Genomic DNA, 26,986 nt, shown 5'->3' on the forward strand with positions numbered 1-26,986 from the left:
AAACTTATCGTTTTTTTTTTGCTTTTTTTTTTGACATAATGGTGATAAATAAAAAGACTTTGAAACTCGGGGTGTGTTTTCAAGTTACTTGAGTTTGACTTGAAAAAATTGGAATTGATGCGGTAATTATTGAGCTATCGATTGAGCTTAATTTGATCTTAGTAATGCTCGGCTCGAATGGGTGGTAGATTTTATCGAATTTTCAATTTTAATATATATTTTAAAAAATTTATATTATTAAATTAATTATTGCCCTTAATATGTATATATTATTAACTCTAAATTTAATATGTATATATTATTAACTCTAAACTTAATTATCGAGTTAAGCTCGAGTTTGAATACGTACTAGATTAATCGAGTTCAAATACAAAAATTGATAAACGAGCTTAATCAAGCTTGAGTTACTTGATTATATCAAAAACTTAAAGATAGATGTTTGATTGAGCTTGAGCTGAGTATCGAGTTTTGAATTTCGAGTTGAGCTCGAGCTCAAGCTTGCTAGTATTTGGACTTGGCTTGGCTCGATTCCACCCTCTCAAAACAATATGGACAAGGAGTTGAATGGAAGTTTTGAAACTATATGGGGTTCTAAATTATTTATGTGTAATTATAAGTATTTTCTAGAAATTCACCCCTGAAATATGTTGGTTTGGATTTGGAAACAAAAAACAAGGAAATTTGTTGTTTCGTTTTGGATTAGAATGGTTAAAAATAAAAAGTCCAGGGGTCGTATTAGAAAATTGTAAAATCAAGTTAAAAAGAAATAACTATTGGGTTACTAAAGTTCGGGACAGGTGGAAGGTCACTATTGGTTACAGGCAAGAAATAACTATGGTAACAGTCACAGATTGCAAAATACAAAACCAAAAAACTTCCAGATTTATACATTATAACCCTACTAAAGAAGTAAAAGATCTCTCCCGGATCTATTTCTCTCTCCGTATCTCGGTCATCACCGCCACCACAACTCGCTGCCGTAGCCACCGTAACCTGCTCTCCAAGCTGGGGTCGGTGGTCTTTCTCTATCTTCTCATATTTTATCATATTCTATTCGCGTGTTTTTTTCTATCGTGTCGTCTTTGATAAAAAAACAATAGCGAATCTCACAGCACGTTTATGGCTTAAAAATGGCAATGGGTCCGTCTTGTTTTAGCTTATTTCTCTCTAGGAACTAAAACCCACCTTACTTTTTTCGTGGTTTGCTTCTTCCTTTTTTTTTTTCGAAACCGATTTACAACGGCTCCTTGAATTCGTGGGTTGAGCTGGTTTCTCATTTATTTGTTTATTTGGTTTGGGTTTGCTTTAACCTACCTCTGAAAGAAAGAGAGTGGTGGGTATTTTTTTCTTCCTTGGTTTAAAGCTTAAGGGTAGGTAAATTTTGCGTTAATTGTGTTCCTCGGTTTATCTGGAATTTGTTTGTAGTTATTGTTTGGGATCCTTGTTATTGATTAATTTCCTTAGGGAAGGGTAAGGAATGAAGTTAGTTTCATTTGGCATATTGGTCCTTGTTAGAATTCATTATGAAGTATTGTTTTCAATTTTGTTTTTAGTAATAACTGGTTGGATGTTTAGGTCAGTTGCTTCTAATTAGCTATTTTTGTTATTACTTTGAATTTTTTGTTTGGTGTAGAGTTAACCAAAAATGAGTTTTACTGGAACGATGAACTAGTTTGTAGAGTAGGTTGCTTTCAAGATGAATGAATTGCATGTAACATCAGTTCTGTCTAAACGGTGTTTTTTAATTCCATTTAATTTTTTAGTATTTTCATGCAAAGGTCTTTTGATACATGTTAGTTGGAGTTAGTGTTGCTAGACTTGAATTTTGCTGCGTGGATAGTGCAAATTTGAATAAAATAGTCGTATCTGGTATTTATTTGGTCACCTAATGGATCCCTAAATGCTTTGTATTCTTTTTTGTTCCATTTTAATTATAGTTGAAGAATCTTTTCCACTGATATAGGCTTCTTATATGAATGAATTCATTATGGTTTTTCTTTCCATTAATTATTTGATGACTTTAAACCATATTTCTTCTACACTTCTTTGTTTTGCTGGTTTGGTGCTCCACTCCCCTTGTGTAAGTACTGGGTGTTGGGGCATTTGCGCCTTTTCTTTCCTTCAGCTTGATTGAGAATTAATTACTTATTAGGTAGATGTAGCTTGGTTGGGACTCCTACCTTAGGAGTTCCAAGGACTATTGGCTGTCTTGCATGTGAGGCTACTTTCTACTTTCCTATGTCATGAGAATTTGGCTATCAGTCCTTTCTCTTCAAACTAAGAATGGAAGGAAATATATTCTTTGACCACAAATTAAGGTGATAGTTTTCATTATGCAATCTTATGCTTTGATTTCAGATGAACTATAGGTAATCAGAAAGTTGATTCAAAATTTCAACACTAAATCATGCGGATTTGGATGTAGTATGGTGCAGAGGAAGTAAACCTTGGTTGCTTATTGCCTGCCAATAAATAACATTTAAATTTTCTATGTTCTTGTTGGTTGAGAATCTTCTGTTTTGATTCTGATTGAGGTCATGGTCATTTTTATCAATATGGTAACACTAAATCATGTGGTTTTAGATTTAGTATGGTGCAGAGGAAGTAAAAAGTGATTGCTTATTGTCTGCCAATAAATAACATTTTAATTGGCTATGATCTTGTTGGTTGAGAATCTTCTGTTTTGATTCTGATTGAGGTCATGATCATTTTTATCAATATAGTTAAATTCTTTGTTGTGAATAATAAATCATTTTGAATTATATGAACCTTTGCTAAATCTGGTTTGATTTATTTTATTGTCTATGCTTTTTATAGAAATTCTTTGTCTTTTTCTGGTACTTAACTAATTCATATATTTTTCTTTGGTTCCCCCCCCTCCCCACTACAGCTCTTCCCTGTGCAAAATATGATATAGGTAGTGCAGCAACGTAATGGCTTCTAAAGGACTGAGGCCTAAGCTTGAGCATGAGACAAAAGCTAGGCGTCAGAAGGTACTAGTGCTTTGGTCTCTTGCAACTCTTTTCTTGTCTCATATATTGTTAGTCTTGTTGCTCTTATCATCATGCATTGTTCGCATCCATTCTTATGCTTAGCTCTAAAGAAGTTTAGAGGTGAAATCTTTGTGGGGGTTCAAAATTTATATCATGTGCTTGATTGCATGAACTTTTTGTTGTATTAGTTTCCAAATTGCACTTGGCTAGAAGCAATTATATTTTCGCTATTTTCTGACTATAGCTATATCAAAAGGATAAAATTGTATTTCTAATTGAGGAAATATTGTATCAAAGCATTGATAATTGGTAACTAATTAGATTTGCATTTTTAGCACCTTCTTGTAGTTATCTAATGGAATCTATGAAAAAAATCTAATAACTGCAAGTCCTGATAAATTAAATAATATTTACATTTTCTTGTTATTTTGCTTAATTAAAAGTGAAAAGGTCCATTCATTCCTGATGGAAATGCTTTTTCTTATTGTTTAAGGAAAGCTAAAGAAATAAAAAGGCAATATTTAACAATATTATTGATAGGTGTTCAACTCTTTTGTTTATAATTTGGATTTCAACCATCAAACTATGGTAGGATGAATGATGGCATTTTTCTTTACAAGATGTATAAGATTAGAGCTAAGAGAAATAGTGAATCGGTCCACAAACACTTATATAGATGCATTTTGCACAAAGTTACAAGTATGTACTTTAGAGCACATGTTTATACTAACTCTATTATACACTTCAAATTTAATTAACCCTAGGGCCCTAATGAGGCTTTGTAAACATGTCTTCTAACTGATCGTGAGAACCAACAAATTATGATGATTTCCTTAAAAAGTGACTCCTAATGGAAAATTAGGTTAGATTCAATGTTAGAGCAACTTGATTGTCACATTTCATAGGTGCAGGTGTGAAATATACAGTTCTTCAAGTAAATGCATTTTCCATAACAATTTACATGTAGTTAAGGCCATGGCTTTAATACTCAACGTTTGCACTTGGTCTTGCTACAACAATTTGCTTTTGATTCTTCCATGAATCCAAATTATGTCTGATAAGCACACAATACCTTGTAGTAAAACGTTTATTAGAAGGAGAGCTTGCCCAGTCAACCTTTGTATAACAAATTACTGAAGAGTGCTCGTGATCTTGACACAACAAACCTTTACCTATAGCTCCTTAACGGATCGGAGAATACATACTATAATTGAATTCCAATGACTTTGATATGGTGAATGAATCAAGAAACTGACTTGCTAGCAAATGAATGGTGGAGTTCAAGATAATAACAACAATATCCTTTTGAAGATGAGAGTAATGTAAAAAAAGCGCATTTAAGAGAATAAGTAGAGAAGTTGAGACTAGGGGGTAGGTTAAGGACAAAACAACTACAACCAAAACCCTTCAAAGGTGATGAATAAATAGGGTCTTTAGGAAACAAAAAGGGAAAAAAAAGGATTTGATGATTGAGAACCGAAGATGGCATACAATTGATTAGATAACATGAAGGACTAAACCATCCCAATAAAGAATAGGAACTTGCATGTGTAGGAATAATGCCAAACCAAACTCAATTAAATGCCTTTTTTTACCAATTATCCCATATGTGAGAACAAGAAATTAGTCTAGCATACTTTGTTGAAACATATAATATTGAAAATGATGTTATATTCAAGAGCATTGATGCATTCATAAAATGCTAATAGGTATATCAAATTGAGTTTGTACTTCAGCACAAAAGGAGGCAAAAATATAGAACAACTTGAATCTATCTCTTGTTAAATAAAGCCATGTCGTTTGAAAAAAACTTTCATGAATGTTACAAGATATTTGAAACCTAATTTTGGAGCAACAGACTAGGGTCTTGTATGTTTGAATGAACTAACATAAAAGGACTCTAGTTAGTAAAGAAACATGACCTGCCCTGAATCAATCATCTTCCCACTCCTTAGATCTTGGAAAGTAACAAAAGTAGATGCAGAATTAAGAAGACATAATACAAAAGATATGGATAGTGAAAGGAAATGGTTAATAGATCCAATGCTTGTTGAGCCATCCATAAAAGTAATAATTGGTAAGATTTTCGAGTTAAGGCAGAAAACAAGTAAGGATCATATGTTTTTTGGCATTAATGTCAATTACCTATGGCCATAAGGAAGAGGAAGATTGAGCAAGACATGCAACAACATTATCTGCTTGCGCAACCAATGCTATGGGGTTGAGTGGATTGTTGAGCTGCATGAACTGTATTTACTATATGAACAAGAGATCCAAAATGGGTATATGAACAGGTTCAAGCACCAAACTAATAGCGTCAGAAAAATTGTAGTGAATAGCTCTCGTTGCTCTTGCTGCTTTTTCAAAATCATATTTAAAGGCATAAGCACATTAAATTCAGCAATGGGAAAGTTGCAGGTTACCAAGCATTCTATCTTCATTATCATGTCAATGCTAAAGAAAATCACCAATATTGTCATAATACGAGCAGCATCACAAGTGTAAATTTGGCATGCATGACTCCAAACCTTTGCACATAAATGAATAGTTCAAAAAGTAGATCTAAGAATGATATCAGAAGACTACTAAGGTATGCTTGATGATTTAGCATCAATATGTTCCTAGATTGCACAGTTAGTTTAAATGATAGTTAATGCATCTGTAGTTCAATTATAACTATAACCTGGGCCAAGAAACCAGGTTTTTGTTGCACTAGACCTCAGTGAATAATTTCGACCGTTTTATTTTTCATTGGTGATAATTGGAGTACTATAGAAGTGGGGAACAACTTATGAAAATAGCAAGTAACTATATCAGATGAAAATTTGGATGCAATAGAAGAATGAATGGAGGTGCTGCAGGCTCCTGCACTCATGTTGACTTCTACTTATTTATTTGACGGCTACTTGACTTTTCTCATTGATGGCTTTATACCATGTTGAGATTAGAACTAAGAGATGAATTGGTTGCGTCCTTAGGGTTCCACCCGTATGCACACTTTATACACAAAATTCAGACATTTATATAATGTGTCATAATGGAAATGTGCCCATCTAAATCTTAAATTTCACCTTTACAATAATTAAACCTGTTGGAAAACAGTTGTGGTAGTTAATGTTTGGCTATCATGGTACTTGCATTGAAGGTCATAAGGCAATACTGATTTGTAGTCTTTTTACATAACTTTTCAGTGCCTTCTGTTGTTAGAGGTTCAAGATAGAAGAAGAAGCTTGTGTTTAAGCAATGAAATTTAATAAAACCTACAATAACCTGAACCAGTTCAGTACTTTGATTCGAAAACTAGTTTTTTTAACCACCTCATTTTGTGTCCTCAAAACTGTCCTTTGAAGGTTATGCTCTTATTTTTTTTCACTTGAGATGATTGTTTAGTTGGCTATTATGCCTCTTCATCCTTTCCTTTTGGAGCAAATTTGTTGTTTTGAACTGGTGATTGCTATGCCTGGAGTAGACATGATGACCCTTTTAACAAGTCATTCCTTTTACTTTAAACTGTATAATGCAATATCTTCTTACTTTTGAAGGAACCACTGTTGGTATTTTGGGTGATATGCATGTATTGAATGTTTGTTGCATGTAGGAGTCCTTGCTCTGCTAAAGATGACCTCTCTCATAAATTATGCATATTGGCATGCATGGAATTAGTTGATTAAGGGTACTGAGTGACTGTCCTGATTTTGTATTGCCTGTCAAGAAACCTCCAGATTTAACTTCAGGCTGGTTAGATTTTACAGTAAGAGATTGTGTAGCTAGTGTGTGTTCTAGTATTGATTATTTTTTTGGTTTACTTGATTTTAGGCTCTTGAAGCGCATAAAGAGCCTCAACGTCCTAAAACTCACTGGGATCATGTTTTAGAGGAAATGGTTTGGTTGTCGAAGGTAACTTTCTAACTTATGCAGCTGAATGTTTTCATTTTTCAATCCATAAATCTAAAATGTTATTTTGACAGTTGTACTCCATATCTGGATGTCTCTGTGTTATTTGCCTGGATGCTTGTCCTTACAGCAGAATATGAAACAGTTACCATGCTGTCGTCTCTTGCTAACTAAATTGGATTTTAACAGGACTTTGAGTCAGAGAGGAAATGGAAATTGGCTCAGGCAAAGAAGGTTGCCTTAAGAGCCAGCAAGGGCATGTTGGATCAGGCTACCAGGGGAGAAAAGAAGTTGAAGGTTTCTTTTTCTCCTCCTAAACTGAAAAGTTGTTCTTTAACATATCATTTTTTGAGGTTGGAGTTTTGTTTGTAGTAGAAAATATATCAAAGGTGTCTTGATATGATTGAGTTGGCATCAGTTTACCCTGTTAATTTGTTAAATCTAGTATGCCATTGTGATCAGGAGGAGGAACAGCGGTTGCGGAAAGTTGCACTTAATATTTCGAAGGACGTGAAGAAATTCTGGATGAAAATAGAGAAACTGGCAAGTTATAATCAGTTGGTCTAATCTGAATGCTTTCCAGTTTCTTAGTATCAGGAATCTTATTTTTCCATTTAAATTTGTGATTCTAGGTGCTTTACAAGCATCAGATGGAGCTTGATGAGAAAAAGAAAAAGACACTTGATAAACAACTTGAATTTATTTTAGGGCAAACTGAGAGGTCGCTTTCTTACCCTAAATTTCATTACCTTCACTAAGGAAAAGTGAACTTATAATTGGTTTGGACTTTAGGTACTCAACAATGTTGGCAGAAAATTTAGTGGATCCATACAAACCTGTGCAACAACATCCTGCTCAAAATCAAATAAACTCGCCTGGTAAAGCAGATATGAATGAGATTGATGAACCCTTGGACTTGAATGCTGGTAATCAGAATCTCATAGTTTTACCTTTACTTGCTATTGCCTTATCAATGCCATATCAATCTAAGTAATTTAATTGCCTGCCTCATGGAACCTCTCCTGTTATGATTGCAGATGCTGATGAAGATTTTAGCATACACTCTGATCAAGAATCAGTAAGTATTTTTTAATTTAGAATTCCTTCCCATCTTTTTTATGATATGTATGCGTTTCTGTTCATTATTTTTGTCCTTTTTTCTTTTTTAAAATTTTGTGCAAAGGGCATGTTTATGTTGATCCTGTTTTACTATGCCATATTTGACCAATGAGAAATGTTTACTATTGCAATGGGATGCTGAAGTATTCTTTTACTAATTATATATTTTCTTTTAGAAAATAATGAAAAAGGAAAAAGAAAATTATAAGTCTGTTGGACTTGTGGAAGTTTCTTGGTAGTGGGCATGTAAACAGAAAACTTCTATGAAATTCTTATAGAAAAGAAAATTTTCTTTTAGTGTTAAAAAATCCTTTTTCTTTTCATCTTTTTTTCCTCTGTGTTTCAATAGTTTGGATGTATGCTTTTCTCCTTTTTTATTTTTTGGCTATAACAATGCACTTTATGATGTACCCTGTTAATATTGTGTCACTCGGAAAGTGTTAAAAAAGGGTTAAGAACTTTATGGAGCACTGAGTGATGTGAGGCATATGATGGAGTTTATGTTTTTACTAATTATCTATTTCCTTTAGAGAAATAGTGACAAGGGAAAGTAAAAAAAGAAAAGGTTATGGGTCTTTGGACTAAATGGAATGACTTAATCTCAGCTCTGTAAGCATAAAATTTCTATTGAAATTCTTGAAGGTAATTTTTTATTTTTGTAAATCATCAAGCTTTATGGACTGAGTATCTGACTATTTTTTCATCATGATCTTGTTTTAGGAAGATGATGAGCAAACTCTGGAGGATGATGAGGCTCTTATAACTGCTGAAGAAAGACAAGAAGAATTGGCAGCTTTGCACAGTGAAATAGATCTTCCACTTGAGGAGCTCCTTAAGCGATATGCTGGGGAAACAGGTTACATGTTAACTTTATACATTATTCTTTTCCTTTGTTCTCTTTGTACCAAACCGGAGGGGGGGTAATTTTTTTGTGATATGCCATGTTATGGGGAAAATTCTAAAAAAGGCTCCTTAATATGAGCTTTCCATCAGCTCTAATGTTACACAAAACATTACAAAACTTGTAGTAGTTTGCGTAATGTTCAGTGTAACAGGAGTTACAGAAAATATTACAAGATTTGTCATAATTTGTGTAATTGGGTAATGTTTTGTGCAACTGAATAATATTTTCTGTAATTACACAAATACACATAACATTAACGAAGTTGTAATAGTTTTTGTAATTACATAAATATACAAAACATTACAGAAGTTGTCATAATTTTTGTAGTTAGGTAATGTTTTGTGTAGTTGGAGCTTATGGAAGCTTATTTTAGAATGCTCACCCTAGAACTTCTCCATGTTATGATATAGATTAGTGGCTGCATTGTTAGTTGTTTATTCTTTTTTGGTTATGATGATATGCACAAGAAGTGTATGATGTGTGTGCTGCCATTCATTGTGCCCTTCTTTTCACACTTGTATTGTTAGTTATTTTTTGTTTTTTGGTTACAATGTAGTATGTTGATCAATGTAAGTTTTCACAGCTGATGGAGAATGTAGTCCGGATACGAGGGAGGACAGACATGAGTGTACATCAGGGCAAGATGATAGTAGTAAAGGCGAGACTTTGTTTATAAATGTTGTTACTTGTGCTGTATGTATCAATTGATCTGCTCGAATTTCTTAAAATTATAATTATAATTTTTATCTTCACAGGCAATGGTAGCCTTATTTCTCCTTCCACTCCTTCCAGTAAAGTTGAGACAACCAACTTGCTTGTTCGTCGTTCTGTAAGTTGTATGTGTTTGTGGTTGTTGTTGTGAATTGCAAAGGAAGTTCACGACTCAAAATAATGTTTATTTTCTGATTTTAGAATGAAAGCAATGGTGGCTTGTCCAAGTCAGAAAACTACTCATCAGATATTGAGGCATCCTCCCCCAGAAATCTGTCAGAAAGCTCTGGGGAGCTACCGAAAGATGTTTCATATGATTTCAGTGACGAGCAGGTTGGACAGCATTAGAAAATGGCTTTCTCATTAAGTTGGTTCTTTGTCCCCCCCTTCCCCTCCCCTTTTGGTTTTATGCAACTGTTAAGTGTTAATATAATTTTTATGTCAAATGCTAATCTTTTGGTTTTGTTTCAACATCTGCAGGAGGATGGTGATTTTACCCTTACTGGAGAAGAGACGGTACATCATATGGTATCGTACTTGTTTCCTTTTTCCCGGTTATGGATTGTTTTTCATGTTCTGATACCAAGGAAGATAGATTTTTCTACTTGATAATTGCAGTTTTTGAATGCCTACATGAGAATGCATATGAGAATAGATTATCAGTTGCCTCTTGCATGCTAACCTTGTAGTTAGATTGTTCATTTGGTTTAAAAAGAAACTACGACTTGCTAGAGTGACCCTGAAAAGAAAGATACAACTTTCAAGTATGCATTCTAATTGCAGTTTTCTTCCTTCATGTTTTATGAAGTTTTCTTTTGCTTTTGCAATGATATGTTATTGTATTTATTCCATTGGTTGAACATATACTGCTTTTAGAAATGAATAACTTTCATTCAAGATATCTTAACAAGAAAAAATTGCCTAGATTGATATTTTCTGTGAACTGTTTGCGTTGTCTTTGTCTGTATGTCGGAGGGGTTAGGCAGGTTTGGTTGGGAGAAGAGAAAAGGATATATCTGTTTTTAACAAATGAGTGCTTTAACTGTTTTAATGGTACCCATGGGTCTCTTTTGCTTGTTTTAAGATTGCTATGCATTTATTCTAGATAAGCCGCCATATTATACAATAGCAGCAAGGCGCAACTAGTCTTTAGTACTGTTCATCATTCTTTCATGTAATTTATTGTTGACCTTCCAAACCTTTTATTTCTGAAGAAATCAGAAATTATAGGCTGTTCTGCAAGATAGCAAAGCATATCGGTGTATTTTCCCCATATTTAGTGTTATGAAGCTTTCTTCTGTGTTGAAATTTATATTTCTACTCTTTCCCCACACGTACGGGTTACTCACATTTTATATTGTGAGGGGTTACATTTCTAAAATTATGGTATCTACTCTGATTTCATTAGTTAAAGTCGGAATGGATAGAATAAGTTACCTTGTTTTAATTCATTGATTTAGTATATGTTTTCTTTTGTCAAATATGATATATTTATGTGTCTATATGCCTTCCTTCCTTTTTTTTTTCTCTCTCAAACAAAAGTGAAAAGTTCGGGCAGCTTTTTTGGGTCAGGAAAATTATTAGTGTATGTCATCGTCCCTTTGGCCAGAATCGGTTAAAATAAAAATTTGACCATTTATTATTGTTTGATGAGACTTTGATTCACATGCCTTCTTTCCTTTTTAATTTTTAATTTCCAATGGCTAGGATGATGAGACAACACTGTTGGAGGAGGAGGAACTAGCAAAAGCAGATTCTAGCAATCCCATAGATGAGGTAATGGGATACTCAATATGGCATACATTTATATGTTTCAATTTCCTGAGATTATGGTTAAAATTTCTTCAGTTGTTTGCATCCCCACTTTGGCTGTAGAAGTTTCTTTTCCTATTTCTATGCTGTTAAACATTGCAGCTCTTATGCAGATTGCGTTACTGCAAAAGGAGAGTGAAATTCCTGTGGAAGAATTGCTTCGAAGGTATAAAAAGGTAGGTTAATGAATTGTTTCTTTGTTTCGCTGGAGCATTGCATTTCCTGTATCTAATTTTTTTCTTTATTCTCCACTCTTATTAAATAGGACTTCAGTGCTGATGGTGCGTCTGGAGATGAATCGGACTATGCCTCAGCTTTTTCAGAGGACATCTTGGATTCTTCAGCAATGCATCAAAATGTTGAAGCAAAGGAGGGTGTTTCTAAGGATGAAAATCTTGAATCCAGTGCTCCCCAGGGTGTTGAACATCCTCCCGCAGAAAAGGAGGCAGCAAGCCCTGATAGAAAGTCAGAAGATGGAATGGAAAGTGAGAACAGAATTGCTGATGCTGCTGCTGCTGCGAGATCAGCACAACCAACTGGCAATACATTCTTAACTACTAATGTTCGTACAAAGTTCCCTTTTCTTCTCAAACACCCCCTCCGCGAATATCAGCATATTGGCTTGGACTGGCTTGTTACTATGTATGAGAAAAGGTTAAATGGAATACTAGCTGATGAAATGGGGCTTGGAAAGACAATCATGACAATTGCTCTTCTTGCACATCTAGCTTGTGAAAAGGGAATATGGGGTCCTCATCTCATTGTGGTTCCTACAAGTGTCATGCTCAACTGGGAAACTGAGTTTCTTAGATGGTGTCCTGCCTTCAAAATCCTGACATACTTTGGAAGTGCCAAAGAGCGCAAATTGAAGAGGCAAGGCTGGTTGAAACCAAACTCATTTCATGTATGCATAACTACTTACAGACTGGTTATACAGGATTCCAAGGTCTTCAAACGAAAGAAATGGAAATACTTGATCTTGGATGAAGCTCATCTTATTAAAAATTGGAAATCCCAAAGATGGCAAACTCTTTTGAACTTCAATTCAAAACGGCGTATCTTGTTGACCGGTACACCACTTCAGAATGATCTCATGGAACTGTGGTCACTAATGCATTTTCTAATGCCCCACATTTTTCAGTCTCATCAAGAATTCAAGGATTGGTTTTGTAATCCTATATCAGGCATGATAGAAGGACAAGAAAGAGTTAACAAAGAGGTTGTTGATCGTTTGCATAATGTCCTCCGTCCTTTTATACTGCGCCGATTAAAAAGGGATGTCGAAAAGCAGCTTCCAATGAAACATGAGCATGTCATATATTGTAGGCTCTCAAGACGGCAGCGTAACTTGTATGAAGACTTCATTGCCAGTTCTGAGACACAAGCCACTCTTGCTAGTGCCAATTTTTTTGGGATGATCAGTGTTATCATGCAACTGCGAAAAGTCTGTAATCATCCCGACTTATTTGAGGGACGACCAATTGTGAGTTCTTTTGATATGGGTGGTATTAATATCCAGTTGAGTAGTTCTGTATGTTCAATTATTTCACCTGGTCCATTTTCAACTGTAGATCTTAAGGGTTTGGGAATTTTATTTACTGATATCGATTTTAGCATGACATCTTGGGAGAGTGATGAAGTAGAAGCTCTGGTTACTCCAAAAAGTTTAATAGAAGAACGTGTTGACCAGGATAATCTTGAGGAAATTAGGCCCTTGTCTAGACATAAGGGGAACTTGCACGAGACAAATATATTTGAAGAGATTAGAAAGGCTTTAAGAGAAGAGAGGCTAAGAGAAGCAAAAGAACGAGCAGCAGCAATTGCTTGGTGGAATTCTTTGAGATGCCGGAAAAAACCAGTTTACTCGACAACATTACTTGAACTGGTATCTGTGAAGCACCCTGCATTTGATATTCACCGTAAAAAAGCTGACAACCGATCCTACTTGTACTCCTCTAAGCTTGCTGAGATTGTTCTTTCTCCAGTTGAACGCTTCCAGACAATGATTCATCTGGTTGAGTCCTTCATGTTTGCAATCCCAGCAGCACGGGCCCCAGCTCCTGTTTGTTGGTGCAGCAAAACGGGAACTTCTGTGTTCCTGCATCCAACATTTGTAGAAAAATGTGCTGCAAACTTGTTTGCCCTTCTAACACCTATTAGGCCTGCAATTGTCCGTAGGCAGGTATATTTTCCGGACAAGCGATTGATACAGTTCGACTGTGGTAAGCTACAGGAGCTTGAGATTTTGCTACGGAGATTGAAGTCTGAAGGTCATCGGGCATTAATATTTACCCAAATGACCAAGATGCTTGACATATTGGAGGCTTTCATAAATATATATGGATATACTTACATGCGGCTGGATGGGTCCACTCAACCTGAGGAGAGGCAAACATTAATGCAACGATTTAACACTAATCCTAAAATTTTTCTTTTCATCTTATCAACCCGTAGTGGAGGAGTTGGTATTAACCTTGTTGGGGCTGATACAGTTATATTTTATGATAGTGATTGGAATCCTGCCATGGATCAGCAAGCTCAAGATCGCTGCCATCGAATAGGACAGACACGCGAAGTGCATATCTATCGTCTAATCAGTGAGAGCACCATTGAAGAAAACATTTTGAAGAAAGCAAATCAGAAGCGTGCCCTTGATGACCTAGTTATACAGAGTGGAGGGTACAATACTGAATTTTTTAAGAAGCTTGATCCCATGGAATTGTTTTCGGGTCATAGGACTCTTTCTGTTAAGAGTCAGAAAGAGAAAAATCTCAACAGTGGCATCAAGGACTCTGTATCTAATGCTGATGTAGAAGCTGCTTTGAAGTATGCTGAAGATGAAGCAGATTACATGGCATTGAAGAAAGTTGAACAGGAAGAGGCTGTTGACAATCAGGAGTTTACAGAGGAAGCCATGAGCAAGGTGGAAGATGATGAGTTTGCAAATGAGGATGACATGAAGGCTGATGAGTCAACTGATCAGGCTGGATGTATGATCACTTCAAATAAAGATGATGGGCTAATATTGAATGGCAGTGGTTCTATTGAAGACAAAGCTCTTATTCTTGCTAGCAAAGAAGATGATGTTGATATGCTGGCCGACGTGAAGAAGATGGCTGCTGCTGCAGCAGCAGAAGGACAAGCTATCCCATCGCTTGAGAATCAGTTGAGACCAATTGATCGATATGCAATCCGTTTTCTGGAAGTATGGGATCCCATTATAGACAAAGGAGAAACGGAGCCTGAAATTGGGTTTGAAGAGGCAGAATGGGAACTTGATCGAATTGAGAAGTACAAGGAGGAAATGGAAGCTGAGATTGATGATGATGAGGAACCTCTAGTGTATGAGAGTAAGTGTCTTTTCGTTCTGTTTGTCAACTTTTTTTTCTTTTGCATGGTATGTTGTCTTATTAAACTTTTCAAGTTTTCTAATTTTTAAGGCCAGTTGGAAAATAAGGCGAATTACCTTGTTTCCTTTTCTATTCATCCTCAGCGTGAAACAAATTATTTGGCTCATATGATCTGCATACCTTCATGGTCATACAGTTCACTTTATACATCAAAAGCATTTGAAATTGTGGAAAGTAACTAAATTTATGACCTTAGTTGGGTCTATCCTGAAGCTGATGCCTTACTGTCAACCCTTTTCAGAATGGGATGCTGATTTTGCTACAGAAGCTTATCGGCAGCAAGTTGCTTTGGCTCAACATCAGGTAATTAAATTTTTGTATATAGCCGTTTAAACTATTTGTCATGGTTTATTTGAGGTAGCTATTTTATGTTTCCTAAATTTATACCTTGTAGTTAATGGAAGAACTAGAACATGAAGCCAAGGAGAAGGAAGAGGCAGACGAAGCAAATTTTGACGCAATGTAAGATGTCTCTTGACTCTTAAACCCAAAACTTTTGAGCTAGCACTCGTATTTCCTTTTTATTCCTGCATGATGCATTAAGATGGTCATTTGATACATTTAGTACAAGATTCATCTGCAATTGTATTATTTCACGATACACATATAACTCTAATTGTAGTGGTAGCTGCTTAATTTTATCTGGTAAATTTGACAGTTCTACTTTGTAGTGGATGACATGTTTATCATATATATAGGAATCTTATCAGCACCTTTAGGACTTGATAGAATCTAGCGCATGATTTCTGTGCCTAAAGATGATACTCTATTTAAAATGTTAAAATTTTAGTTACAACTTGTATTTGGATTTTTAATTAGCCAAAACAGCCTGCAACTTTCTAAATTTATACTCTAACTAGGACTTGCAGATGAATCATGACATTCTTTATAGATAACAAGGTAATATAAGAAAAGTACCCACAAATTAGTGGTTCATGTTTCTGAAATTTGAGAAGTAGATCTTCTAATGGAAGGAATTAAATCCTTGTATGTACTGCTTTTGGATCAAAATTTCAATTTTAACCTGCTGTCTACAGGAATGAAATGACTAGTGAACCTAAGGCAAAATCTAAGAAGAAGAAGAAGCCGAAGAAAGCAAAGTTTAAATCTCTGAAGAAGGGATCTTTAAATTCTGAAGTGAAACCTGCAAAACAGGGCACAAAAGCAGAACCTATGTCCATAGATGACGATGTCGACTCGCCAGAAGAGCTCTCTTATTCTGATATTACGCCACCCTCTTCAAATATGCAGAAAAAGCGTAAGAAGGTTGAGATAGTGCATGATAGTGAAGAAGCGAAGAGCTCAAAGAAGCCCAAAAAACTTAAGAAGCCTTCTGAGCTACATCCTGGTGAATGTGTGGAGGTAAAACCATGCGAGAGCCTTTCTGTTGAGCTTGAGCCGAAACCTGCTAGTAGGAGCAAAACGGGAGGCAAATTTTCCATTACATCCATGCCCATGAAACGAGTCTTAATGATAAAACCTGAGAAATTAAAGAAGGGCAATATCTGGTCTAAGGACTGTGTTCCATCACCTGATTCTTGGTTGGCACAGGAGGATGCTATTTTATGTGCAGTTGTGCATGAATATGGCCCAAGTTGGAGTTTGGTTAGTGACACACTCTACAGCATGGCTGCTGGTGGCTTTTACAGGGGTAGATACCGCCATCCAGTTCATTGTTGTGAGAGGTTCAGGGAACTAATTCAAAGACATGTTTTTGCTGCACCGGACAGTTTGGGTAATGAAAAGATCAGCTATGCAGGCTCTGGGAAGGCTCTTCTTAAAGTAACAGAGGTATGTGTGTGTGTGTGTGTGTGTGTGTGTGTGTGTGTTTGGTTGGTGAAAAGAGGGCAAAAGCAAGAAATAAGGAAACATTTGATGTGAGCATTGTTCTGACTTGTAAAATTTTAAAGATCACCTGATTTAAGGTTTTGTTTGTGCCCACTCAGTGGCAACAATAGGAACTAGACTGCAGTAACTGACAAATAGCTTAGAACTTTTTTAGTCAGCTTGATGTTCATCTAGTAGATTACTTGGGATTGGCCAAAACAACAAAAGCTTTTACTTACTGTCTTTACTAGTTTTATTCAAATTTGAGGTAAAGCCTGGTGTGTTGAATAATGGCCAGCTCCAATAAACTATGAGAAAACTTTTGAAGTTGATTTGTTTCTCTCTCTTTTGAGCCTATTTAAGCTCTTTTGATGCATATTTTGGAAGGTTCTAGATTCTAAATAGATTGTTGAACTTTTACATTTGGTTTCTGCGGTATTATTGTCATCATTGTTCCCTTGATTGTGTGTTTTTTTTTTCGGTTGTATGGGCAAGCCTTTCCTGTTTTCTACCATTTCTTGTCACATTTTCATTGTTGGTAGTCCTTTACTTAAGCAGTACTGGTTCTTTTGTACATTTTTTCCCCAAAGAAGTCCCCTATCTAATTGCAGTTAAGTTTCTCGGCCCTCTATGAGTATCTGAAACAATTTTGCATCATTGTTCCCTTGATTGGGTGTTTTTTTTTGTCGGTTGTATGGGCAAGCCTTTCCTGTTTTCTACCATTTCTTGTCACATTTTCATTGTTGGTAGTCCTTTACTTAAGCAGTACTGGTTCTTTTGTACATTTTTTCCCCAAAGAAGTCCCCTATCTAATTGCAGTTAAGTTTCTCGGCCCTCTATGAGTATCTGAAACAATTTTGCATCATTAGTTTTCATGGTTCCCTGATGTGCGCTTGTAGTAGTAGATTTTGTAGGGTAAAATATAAATTAATTTAGTCTATAGTTATCTATGAACTTATAGGCTTTGTTATTTATTCATTTTGGGAAAACGGAGGGAAGGAGGGGCAGTACTTAGAGAGTATTTAATATGGTTCTCACCACCCAGGTTCTTTTGTAAAGCAAATTCTTTTCCCCACACTTCCCCCAACCCCTTTCCCCCCAGTTCATTCCCCCCTTTGTCCCCTATTTACTGGTGTCTCAGGGCTGATGTTTTATAAACGAGTTTTCTGCTATGTTTTATGTGCTTATTGTAATGGTGACTTAATGTGTCATTAAATATTAAGTACGTTTTCCGAATTAATTGGTGTATGATAGTCATGAAGCAAGAAGCCTTATCCATCATATATCATGGCAGGATAACATTCGAATGCTGTTAACCTTTGCTGCTACACAGCCAGATCATGAGTTACTTCTTCAGAAGCACTTCACTTTCTTACTTTCATCTGTGTGGAGGGTGACGCATCGTCCTGAACATCAACAAAATGTCTCATCTGCTCGGAATGGTGTTCGTTTAGGGGGAAGGTTTCTCAGTCCTTTTCTTGGCCACACACCTCAGCGTTCTGCACAGGAAGCAGCACAAAGGATGAAATTCACAAACTTGCGGGAGTGTAGCAAGTTGTTATCAGCTGCATTGCATGATGCGAGCAATAGACAATGGAGTGAAGCAGGTTTCCTCTCTGACAGAGAAGATTCTCAGGTGATTGAAGAAAGTTTAGAGTTAACACTAGAAATCCAGAGGGAGAATGATGACTCTATGATTCCATTCCCACGGGTAATGAATTTATCAGTATATGGCCCCAATCCTGCTACATCTATAAACAAGACTGCTGGAGAAGACCATCTCAAAGCTTCTAGTGTTTTGGCCGAGAACCGTTTCAGGTATAGCTGCTTGCCTTATTTACAAATTAAGTCTGAAAGAAGCATTTGTCCTTGTGAATCATTGGCTAGGAGTTATTTAGTCTGAAAGAAGCATTTGTCCTTGTGAATCTCTTGCGTACTATTTCAGATTGTCAGTTCATATCAAAATGAGATGACAATGACATTAGTTTCAGGTCATTTTTTTGTAGGGCATGCTAGGTTCCATTAATTGATAGGTTGTTGATCTGTAGAATTATATATTGTTTTGCATTTTTGTACAGTTTTCTGTTCGTTGATTGCTAACCAAGCAAAGTTGTATTCTTTTCTCAGGGCCGCAACTATGGCTGGTGTCGAAGGTGGTCAGCATTGGGCTTCAGCTGCCTTCCCAGCTAATGATTCCAAAACACGGTCAGGGTCGAAATTGCAGTCGTTGGGGAAGCACAAACTGCCTGCATCAGACACAGCCAGACCTAAATCAAAACTGAAGAAGGCCTCAACGGAGCATAGCGATGTACCTAACTTACATGCTGTGCAAGTATTTCAACCAGTATCAACAATTGCATCAAAAGACCCCAACTTAAGATGTGACCCAACATTGGTCACTAATGATGGCAGTTGGACCAATGGTGTTGGCAGCAATTTCTGTTCGAGCATGGACGAAGCCTTTCCATCGGAAGTAGAGAGCCTTGATATAGTCCCGCACAATTATACCCCTGGCTTTATTTCAGGACTCGACGATTGTTCAATGCTCCCAGACTATACTGACATTGGATAAAACTGCTTGAGATTCTTGGTTGAAGCTATTATTATGATGGATGGAGAAAAAAGATGATTGTTTGAGCAAAAAACCCAGATCCTCCCACCATTTTTGCTGTGATGTCTGCTCGGGGTTACACATTTTGAATTTGACACACCAGTTTTGGGTGCAATTGGAGGAGCAAGAGGCTAGGCTAGGATAGGGTAGGCATATTTAATATAATATATATAGCATTTAATTTAATTTTGTAATTAATCTCGAGAGGGAAATTTGTGCTAATTTATGTCTTTATCTAGGCTTTTGGTTGATGATGACATGTAATTTCAGATTTTGGAACATTTCCTCTCCTAGTCAAAACTGGTGGTAAAAAGAAGAAGCTAAAAATAGGTTCTTGCAAATCTCTCATATGCGGTTGCCACTCTTTTCTAGCTTTTGATGCTTTTCAATTAAATAGCTTTTAAAACTTTTTTAGAACTAGAATGTTCATTGATGATTCCATATTTGGGAGAAGATTTTCTAAAATGTAAATTATCTCAAAATTGGTTATGCATGTATACCAAGATGTATAATTTCTCAGTTGTTATAGAACTATATCTTAATACATTCATATTTTTTATGACGAGTTCTAAATTTAAGATTACAGTTCATTGTATGAACATTGTGGCTAATTGGTTGGGTTCGAATTATAATTGCATATAAAAATCAAGTTACGGTTGCATAAAGAAACAATTCATTGCATTACGTAAGGTGCAAAATTCAAAATCACCTTTTATACATTCAAAACTACTCTTTATGTATAATTTTTCAATCCAGAAAATGTGTTTTAATGGATTTGGACTCATGTTTTTCTATTACCAGTGTGATAAAGCTGAATTGATAAATAAATAAAAAAACCTTCACAACTCTTAAATTTTCATTAGAATTTCCCCCACAAGAGAGGGCCATTAGAACCCTCTTTTTCTCTTTAAAAGAAAAAAGAAACACACAGTGATAAGCCATAACAAGTTAATATAATTCTCAGAGAGAGAACCCTAAATGTTGGATTAGGAAAGCTAAAATAAAAATAAAAAAAGTAATGCTAAAAAAGATTGGCCAAGGTAGATATTTGGATACAAAGATGGCAATGATAGCAATGGCTATGGCATAATGAAAACCCAGGGAGCTGGAATTGGAATTGGGATTCAAATTGGAACTGGAACTGGAACTGGAACTGGAACTGGGATTCAAATTGGAATGCGCATCCCCAGATGTTGATAGGCACTGCATTCTATCATCTTCTTGCCCCTCAATAGGGTTGTCTTCCACTACCCATTTCATTGGAACTACCAAATTCCTGTACATCATATATATATATCAATAATATGTGTTATGGATATTAAGATTAATTTTAAATATGAAAAAGAGTAATTATAAGATAAACATACTTTTTGTCACCTCAATTTGAGCACGATTGAAATATCTATTTTTAACCTTAACTTGTTTATCAATTTTCATACTCAAATTTAATTACACTCTTATATACGTATTCAAGCTCAAGCTTAGCTCAATATTTGTTTAGAATTAATGATATATATTAAAGGTAATAGTATAGTATTGGAAGGGAAGAAAGATAAAAATGAAGACTTACCCTTCCGTGCACTCATATCTGCACCTACTGATCTTCTCCACTGTATATTCTGCAAATAAAATATGGAGCTTTTGTGCAACCTTAGCTACATCCAACAATGGCAATACATCCCAAACCTTCAAAACTTGAATGACCCACTCTGAATTCCCCTTCACCATTTCCAGTTCCACACTCCAAACCAGACTCAACTCACCATCCCCTATTAAACTCACCTGCAACAGCCCAAAACAACAACCATCATCATCCCCCACTATCATCTTCTTCTTCTCATCATCACGCCATCCACTAGCAAGCTTTTCCATCACCTTAATCGTCTGTTTATGTACCTCTTTATTCTTTATGTTAGACATTGATTTTTTCAAGTCTTTGCTGAAGCAAATCTTCCATTTTGCATGCTTGAACAATGGAGAATCCATGGTTAATAGAATGTCGAATTGTTGAAGGTCGATCAAGGTTGTGGTAATGACTTCATTTAAATGCTTGTCTTCGTGGGCATTGAAGAAACATCCCCTCGCTTTGGCGTCGAGGACTAGTTTGGTCCATACTGAACTGCTTTTAATGAAGGTTGTTTCGTTACCTAATATCCAAAGGCAGTGCCTGCATGGAGTGGTGATGTTAGTCGAGCTTGGTTTAATTTAATTTTAGTTCCTCTAGTATGCTGTAATTCGGGGTTTAATCCTTCTTATTTTAATTTGGCATAATTTAGTCTCTACTTTTGTAACGGTATTAGTAAATCCAAATTGATCATATATTTGATCACACAATCCAAGCAATTATGTCAATTGAAGGTTCAAAGCTATTTTTAAAAAGAGAATTCATGTAGTCTTTTTTATGGCAACAATTAATGTTATTATCCATTTGAACCTATTAATAGAGTTACAAAATAGATGGATTATGTTATGCCTAAACAAATTAAATCCTAAATTTTAATATAGTAGAGGACTAAAACCATAATTATAAACTAAACTCTAATCTCAATCATTCTTTTGAAAGTAATACTTTAATCTCAATATAGAGAGATCTAGAGAGGGGAATATATAATAAGGGTATTTGAGTTTTTTTCTCAATTTGATATATGAGTTTGGCATTAATGTTTAATTTGATATTTAATTTTTTTCAATTTGATACTTGAGTTTTTTTTTATCTCATTTAATTTTAATTTTAATACAGAAGTTTTTTCTTTTTATTAATTAAGTACCTTTTTTTTTTTACAATAGCACACATGTCAAATATTCATTGGGCCACATGATGTTATTTGATCTGGATACCAAATTAAACATTAAAGCCGAATTCAAGTACCAAACTAAAAGACAAGAAAAAGCCTCAAGTAACCAAATTGAACATTAAAGCTAAACTCATGTGTCAAATTGTATATTAACACTATATGATATTACCTTCCACGTGTCAAAGCAACGTTTGCCCTCTGTCGATTAGATAGAAAACCAACAGATCCATTTAAGTTGGACCTAACAGTAGAGATGATTAAGACATCTTCTTCACCTCCTTGGAACCCATCAACTGATCGAACCCTAACACTGAACCCACTGTCTGAAGAACAACAACATCCACTGTATGTCTGTTTAAGCTTCTCTTCTATTGCATGTACTTGAGCTGCGTAGGGTGATATAACCCCAATGCTCACCCTTTGTTTTGTGGCATTGAACTCTGTTAACCCAAGGAAACGAGTTATATAACTATCATAAAAGGAGTAAATTGAAATGCTCTTCAATGATTTGGCTTGTTTTAATGAATATTGTTAAGACATGAAACCAAGGGTGAAGTCAGGACGAGGGGTTAAAATAAAATTTTAAAAGCTTAAGGGATAAAGGCAAAAGAAATTGAATATTAATTTAGAATTTAAAGAGACTAGAATTGCTATTACACCATTTAGCTAAAAGGGTCAAGATCGCTACCACCCTTCTAGCTTCACCCCTAATGAGAACTCTGTCGTTTAACAGCTCTCGCCATAACATCAACTCCATCGCTCCACCTATTTAGCTTCGTTTATCACACTAACTTTGTCACAAGCACTACTTCGCAAGGGTTTGGGGAATGCGTAAGTCAACTAGATTATTTCAACAAGATAATCATTACTCTTCACTAATGTACCTTATAGTTTAAATAATGTCACCTAACTCATCTAATAACGATTTTGGAAAAGAATAAGTAACCAATTACAAAGAAACACATGTACCATGAGATCAAGCTACATAAGCACCTCTCTCTCCTCGAGGGGGATGTTGACCCATTTCTCACCCTATAACCTTGTCTTGCCACTCAAACTTTTTCTTTCCTTCTCTTTTTTCCTCACTCACAATATAACTCTTCACCCTAACAAAATAAACCATCCTTAATCTTCACCGCACTTTCTTCCACACTGTTTCTTAGCTATCGGTAATTCACACCAACTATATATATACACACTAAATTATAATATACTCAAAATTTATATGAAAACAGAATTACGTAATAAATATATTTAAAAAATTTGATATAAATAACAAATAAGATTTTAGTTGAATGGTAAAATAGAAATGTTGAAAGACTTCGTTTCAAATCCTATTATATGTATTTATATTTCTATTTTTCTATATAAAATGATAAACATGCCCACAAAATAATATAATTTACTTAGTAAAATAAGGGTATTTTCATCCTTATTATACCTTTGAAGAGGATTCTAACAATGCTGCAAACCACTGCAACCTCCACCATATTCATTTTACTAAGAAGATGACCAAATTGTTCCTTTCCATATGCTATATTAATGAATGAATAAGCACCATACATATTCCCATGCAAAAAATCCTTCTCATGGCTTCTATGTTTCACCATTGGAGCATCCATAATTAACCCATCATAAAATTCTTTATTTGGAAATGAACTTATAGCTGGATGCATCCTATATTGAACATTGAACAAATGTTTCTTTTTTCCTAAAAAAACAAGCCTTTCAAACATACTTCTTCCAAATTCAGCTTCACCCGAAATCTTGCTTCGTATCATCGCCGGAAGTTGCCGTTCGTCTCCTACGAGAACAACTTGGCGCAAACCGGGAATTTGGAACGGAATGGTGGATTCACATTCTTTGAGTTGAGAAGCTTCGTCGATAACCAAAAGGTCTAACTCTTGTGTTCTTTCGGTATGTAGTTTCGATGAGCTCGACGCGGTGCAGAACAAGAGGTACGCGTTGTCCAAACACAAGGTTTTGATCATGAACTTGTGTATATATTCCGGAACTCGGAAGGAACGAGCGAGTGATTCGAGTACGGGGAGGCAAGTTTTTGTTGCGGTACTCAATCTTTCATCTCCGTAATCGTAACGATTCAACAAAGTCTCGATGAATCGAAGTAAATCGAGAGCTACCATCATGTCGGTCACAACTTGTAACGAAATTCGAGCAGTTGGTAAGTGAGTGTATAAGTTTACAACACAAAATTTGAGTTGCTCATTGTATTGAAAAAATCTCTTCTTTATAAATCCTTCTAAACTTAAAGGATCATCCATTTCATCTTGATTAATTCCAAGCTCTCGATGTGTTACGTATCGACCGTATTGTCCTCGTGGATCTTCGAGTAAATCTATCATCGATGATAAACTAGCGTTCCACCCGGTACTCGGTGAAAAACACTTTTTCAACATCTCAACACGATAGTCTAGAAATACATGGAATAAGTTCTCATGATCATCCATTCCCATTCGTTCGCTACTCCCAAATAAAACTATATCTCCGAGTCCATATGTTTCGTATTCGAGTGTCCCAGAAACTAATCTCATAGCCCGAGATGCCAATTCCATTACCGCAATGAGCGTCGGAGCGCATGTAATCGTTCGGCATTTCATTCTTAGAAGAACTAACAACAATAAACCAATTGTTTTAGTCTTCCCTGTCCCTGGAGGACCCCATATGAGCTTAACATGACCATTTTGATGGTTACATCTCCATGTTTTAATGCAACTTGTAATTGCAGCTTCTTGGGAATCATTTAAATTGTAAGATTTGATCCAAGGGATCATAACCGAGTCGTTTTCCGATAAGCACACGGCACATTCTTTTTCGTCCTGCAAAGAAAGGTTTAGATTTCAAGCATAAATACAGCTAGAAACAATACATTTTTACTTACATTCATTTGAATAACTTTGTTGATTATCGGCAGGTCCGCTAATATCGGATTCGGGTGCAACGCGTTCCATATACGAACATTCGTCGTCAAATTAATTAAAAACACAAAGAAGAGATCAATGTGTTTGTTTCTTTGCATATCTTGTTCGATCATGATTGGTTTCGATGACCGAACAGAGAGTTTACCGTCATCTACGGATTGAACATATGCAAGAATATAAGGCATTTTCGGCCTGTTCAAGTCGCTGATGCACGTCGGTTTTACATCGGTTAAAGCGGCAAGATCCCCGGCCTGCGGTTTATATGTTACTACATCGGTCTGATTAGAGTTCCCAGGTTTTCGCAAAACAATCTTGTAAGAAAAATCTGTTGGAGCTCTGTAATTTGTTTCGCTTTCGATGGAATGAAGTTGATACGAAGGTGCTCGAGACAGCCTTGACATGGCCGAGAGCAAGTCTGCATGTGTTTCTTCAACAAGAGGAGCTACAAAGGAGCTATAGTAGTGTGCAGTGGATGTGAATGTGGTAGGGATCTTCTTTATCTGCTCAGTTCAATTAAGACATCAACAAATACTTAATTAGTAGTGTTTAGAGGAGACCAGGCTCACTCAGGGAAAATTCTGTGAAATGCCATCCGCTGAAGGCCGACAAATCTCTCAAAGAGTAGATATATATGTTGCATGATCTATTGAACACAATGTTGCCTTTGATACTGTATCAAAGATTCTTCAAAATTAAATGGCATTTTACAAAAAAAAAATTAAATTAAATTTTAAAAATACAAAAAAATTATAAAAATTATTTAAAAAGTACTAAAATATATAAAAATATATTTTTAAAATTAATTAATTGTTAATGTGGCATGCATATGTCAAAAAGTTAACATACATTAATTTTTCCATCAATTTTAGGTGGGATTTAACAAACAACGTAAGTTTAAAGGTTAAAAGAGATGACAAATTTAATGAAGGAATAAAATAACTTTTTTATAAAATTAAAGGACCAAATAATTCATTATGTCGAACTACATCTTTCACTTGAAAAATGATCATCTAGGAAAGATTCTTTAACAATAAATCATTAATATTTAGTGTGTTTGAGTTGTATTGAAGAGGAAAATAGTCAGCTAAAAGTTGGATTGTAGTTACATATAATAAAGGTCATTTTCTCCTTATGAGGCGCCTTTTCTCAGTGGATAAAATTGTAATGACGTTTTCAACTTTGAAACAGATAATACCTCATCATGCGTGTAATCTAATAATCTTTAACAAAGTTTGCCACTACTATCCTATAATGTTTGAAATTAGATGAGTATTGGATGTAGTTTATATGTTGAGGGGAGACCGATTCTTTCCGGAGAAGTCTATAAGATATTGTTTGTCTGGAACTGACAAATCTTTCAATGGGTCAATTATTATCCCCAAGTCAAGTCAGAATTTTATCTCCTAACTTTGTCGAGAATCCAAGTGTCAGATGTGAGGTTTACAAAGCAGAACGCCTTGTCAAATCAAACTATGCATGATGCTCTTGGTAAGATTGATATGGAGCATACATACATATATATATATATATATATATATATATATATATATAATGACAGTTGGAAAAGGTAAATGAAAACCTGGCCTTTGTAAAGAATGGGATTGAGGGCATCCTGAATGGACCAAGAGAACACCAAATCAATCAAACTAGCTGCTGTGCCCAAACCAATGTTGTCCATATGAGATGCAAGTTGCTTTGACTGAAACAATTTTCCTTCAAATATTTTTGTGTGTATTAATTTACATTTAAAAATCTCAGAATTTGGGACTTGAATCTGCAAAAAGGAATAAGGCTATATGTCAAAGTGGAAGTAAAGTTAAGAACCCAATCCTTTGGCAACTAACTTGCCTTCCCACATTTGTACATTTGGTTGAACTTTCACAGATTTAGAATTGTTTTTAAAGTGATTCAAGTATTTATTCATTCATTTTTCAGGCAATTAATTCATGTTTATAAAATAGATATGGGAAA

General features: G+C 35.4%; 2 protein-coding genes across 2 annotated transcripts; one reads left to right on the top strand and one right to left on the bottom strand.

Annotated features, from left to right (window-relative positions):
• Window positions 1–851: 851 nt before the first annotated feature.
• On the top strand, window positions 852–19,698 carry LOC105792734 (protein PHOTOPERIOD-INDEPENDENT EARLY FLOWERING 1). The gene is made up of 21 exons (XM_012621477.2): window positions 852–1,010; window positions 2,891–2,993; window positions 6,810–6,890; window positions 7,077–7,184; window positions 7,350–7,430; window positions 7,520–7,608; window positions 7,680–7,813; window positions 7,925–7,965; window positions 8,727–8,862; window positions 9,494–9,568; window positions 9,666–9,739; window positions 9,823–9,954; window positions 10,102–10,149; window positions 11,329–11,397; window positions 11,547–11,609; window positions 11,699–14,783; window positions 15,085–15,146; window positions 15,238–15,305; window positions 15,881–16,634; window positions 17,965–18,488; window positions 18,798–19,698. The coding sequence occupies exons 2-21, from the start codon at window positions 2,934–2,936 to the stop codon at window positions 19,240–19,242; spliced, it is 6,129 nt and encodes a 2,042-aa protein (XP_012476931.2). The 5' UTR covers window positions 852–1,010; window positions 2,891–2,933; the 3' UTR covers window positions 19,243–19,698.
• A 407-nt stretch (window positions 19,699–20,105) lies between these two features.
• On the bottom strand, window positions 20,106–26,730 carry LOC105792735 (uncharacterized ATP-dependent helicase C29A10.10c). The gene is made up of 6 exons (XM_012621482.2): window positions 26,595–26,730; window positions 24,976–25,515; window positions 23,518–24,913; window positions 22,246–22,516; window positions 20,852–21,448; window positions 20,106–20,557 (listed from the first exon to the last, which is right to left on the bottom strand). Exons 1-6 carry the CDS (start codon window positions 26,691–26,693, stop codon window positions 20,242–20,244), a joined length of 3,219 nt encoding a protein of 1,072 aa, XP_012476936.2. The 5' UTR covers window positions 26,694–26,730; the 3' UTR covers window positions 20,106–20,241.
• Window positions 26,731–26,986: the final 256 nt, after the last annotated feature.

Source organism: Gossypium raimondii, chromosome 8 (genome assembly GCF_025698545.1).
Source record: "Gossypium raimondii isolate GPD5lz chromosome 8, ASM2569854v1, whole genome shotgun sequence".
NCBI lineage: Eukaryota > Viridiplantae > Streptophyta > Magnoliopsida > Malvales > Malvaceae > Gossypium > Gossypium raimondii.

What these genes read in the sequence shown, in the direction of transcription:
- LOC105792734 (XM_012621477.2), top strand. Translation starts at nt 2,934, where the DNA reads ATGGCTTCTAAAGGACTGAGGCCTAAGCTTGAGCATGAGACAAAAGCT. An exon ending in ACCCTTGGACTTGAATGCTG is followed by an intron (nt 7,814 to 7,924) that starts GTAATCAGAATC and finishes TTATGATTGCAG; the next exon opens with ATGCTGATGAAGATTTTAGC. An exon ending in TTGCTTTGGCTCAACATCAG is followed by an intron (nt 15,147 to 15,237) that starts GTAATTAAATTT and finishes TATACCTTGTAG; the next exon opens with TTAATGGAAGAACTAGAACA.
- LOC105792735 (XM_012621482.2), bottom strand. Translation starts at nt 26,693, where the DNA reads ATGGACAACATTGGTTTGGGCACAGCAGCTAGTTTGATTGATTTGGTG. An exon ending in TGTTAGAATCCTCTTCAAAG is followed by an intron (nt 22,517 to 23,517) that starts GTATAATAAGGA and finishes TTGGGTTAACAG; the next exon opens with AGTTCAATGCCACAAAACAA. An exon ending in GTTGCTTTGACACGTGGAAG is followed by an intron (nt 21,449 to 22,245) that starts GTAATATCATAT and finishes CACTCCATGCAG; the next exon opens with GCACTGCCTTTGGATATTAG.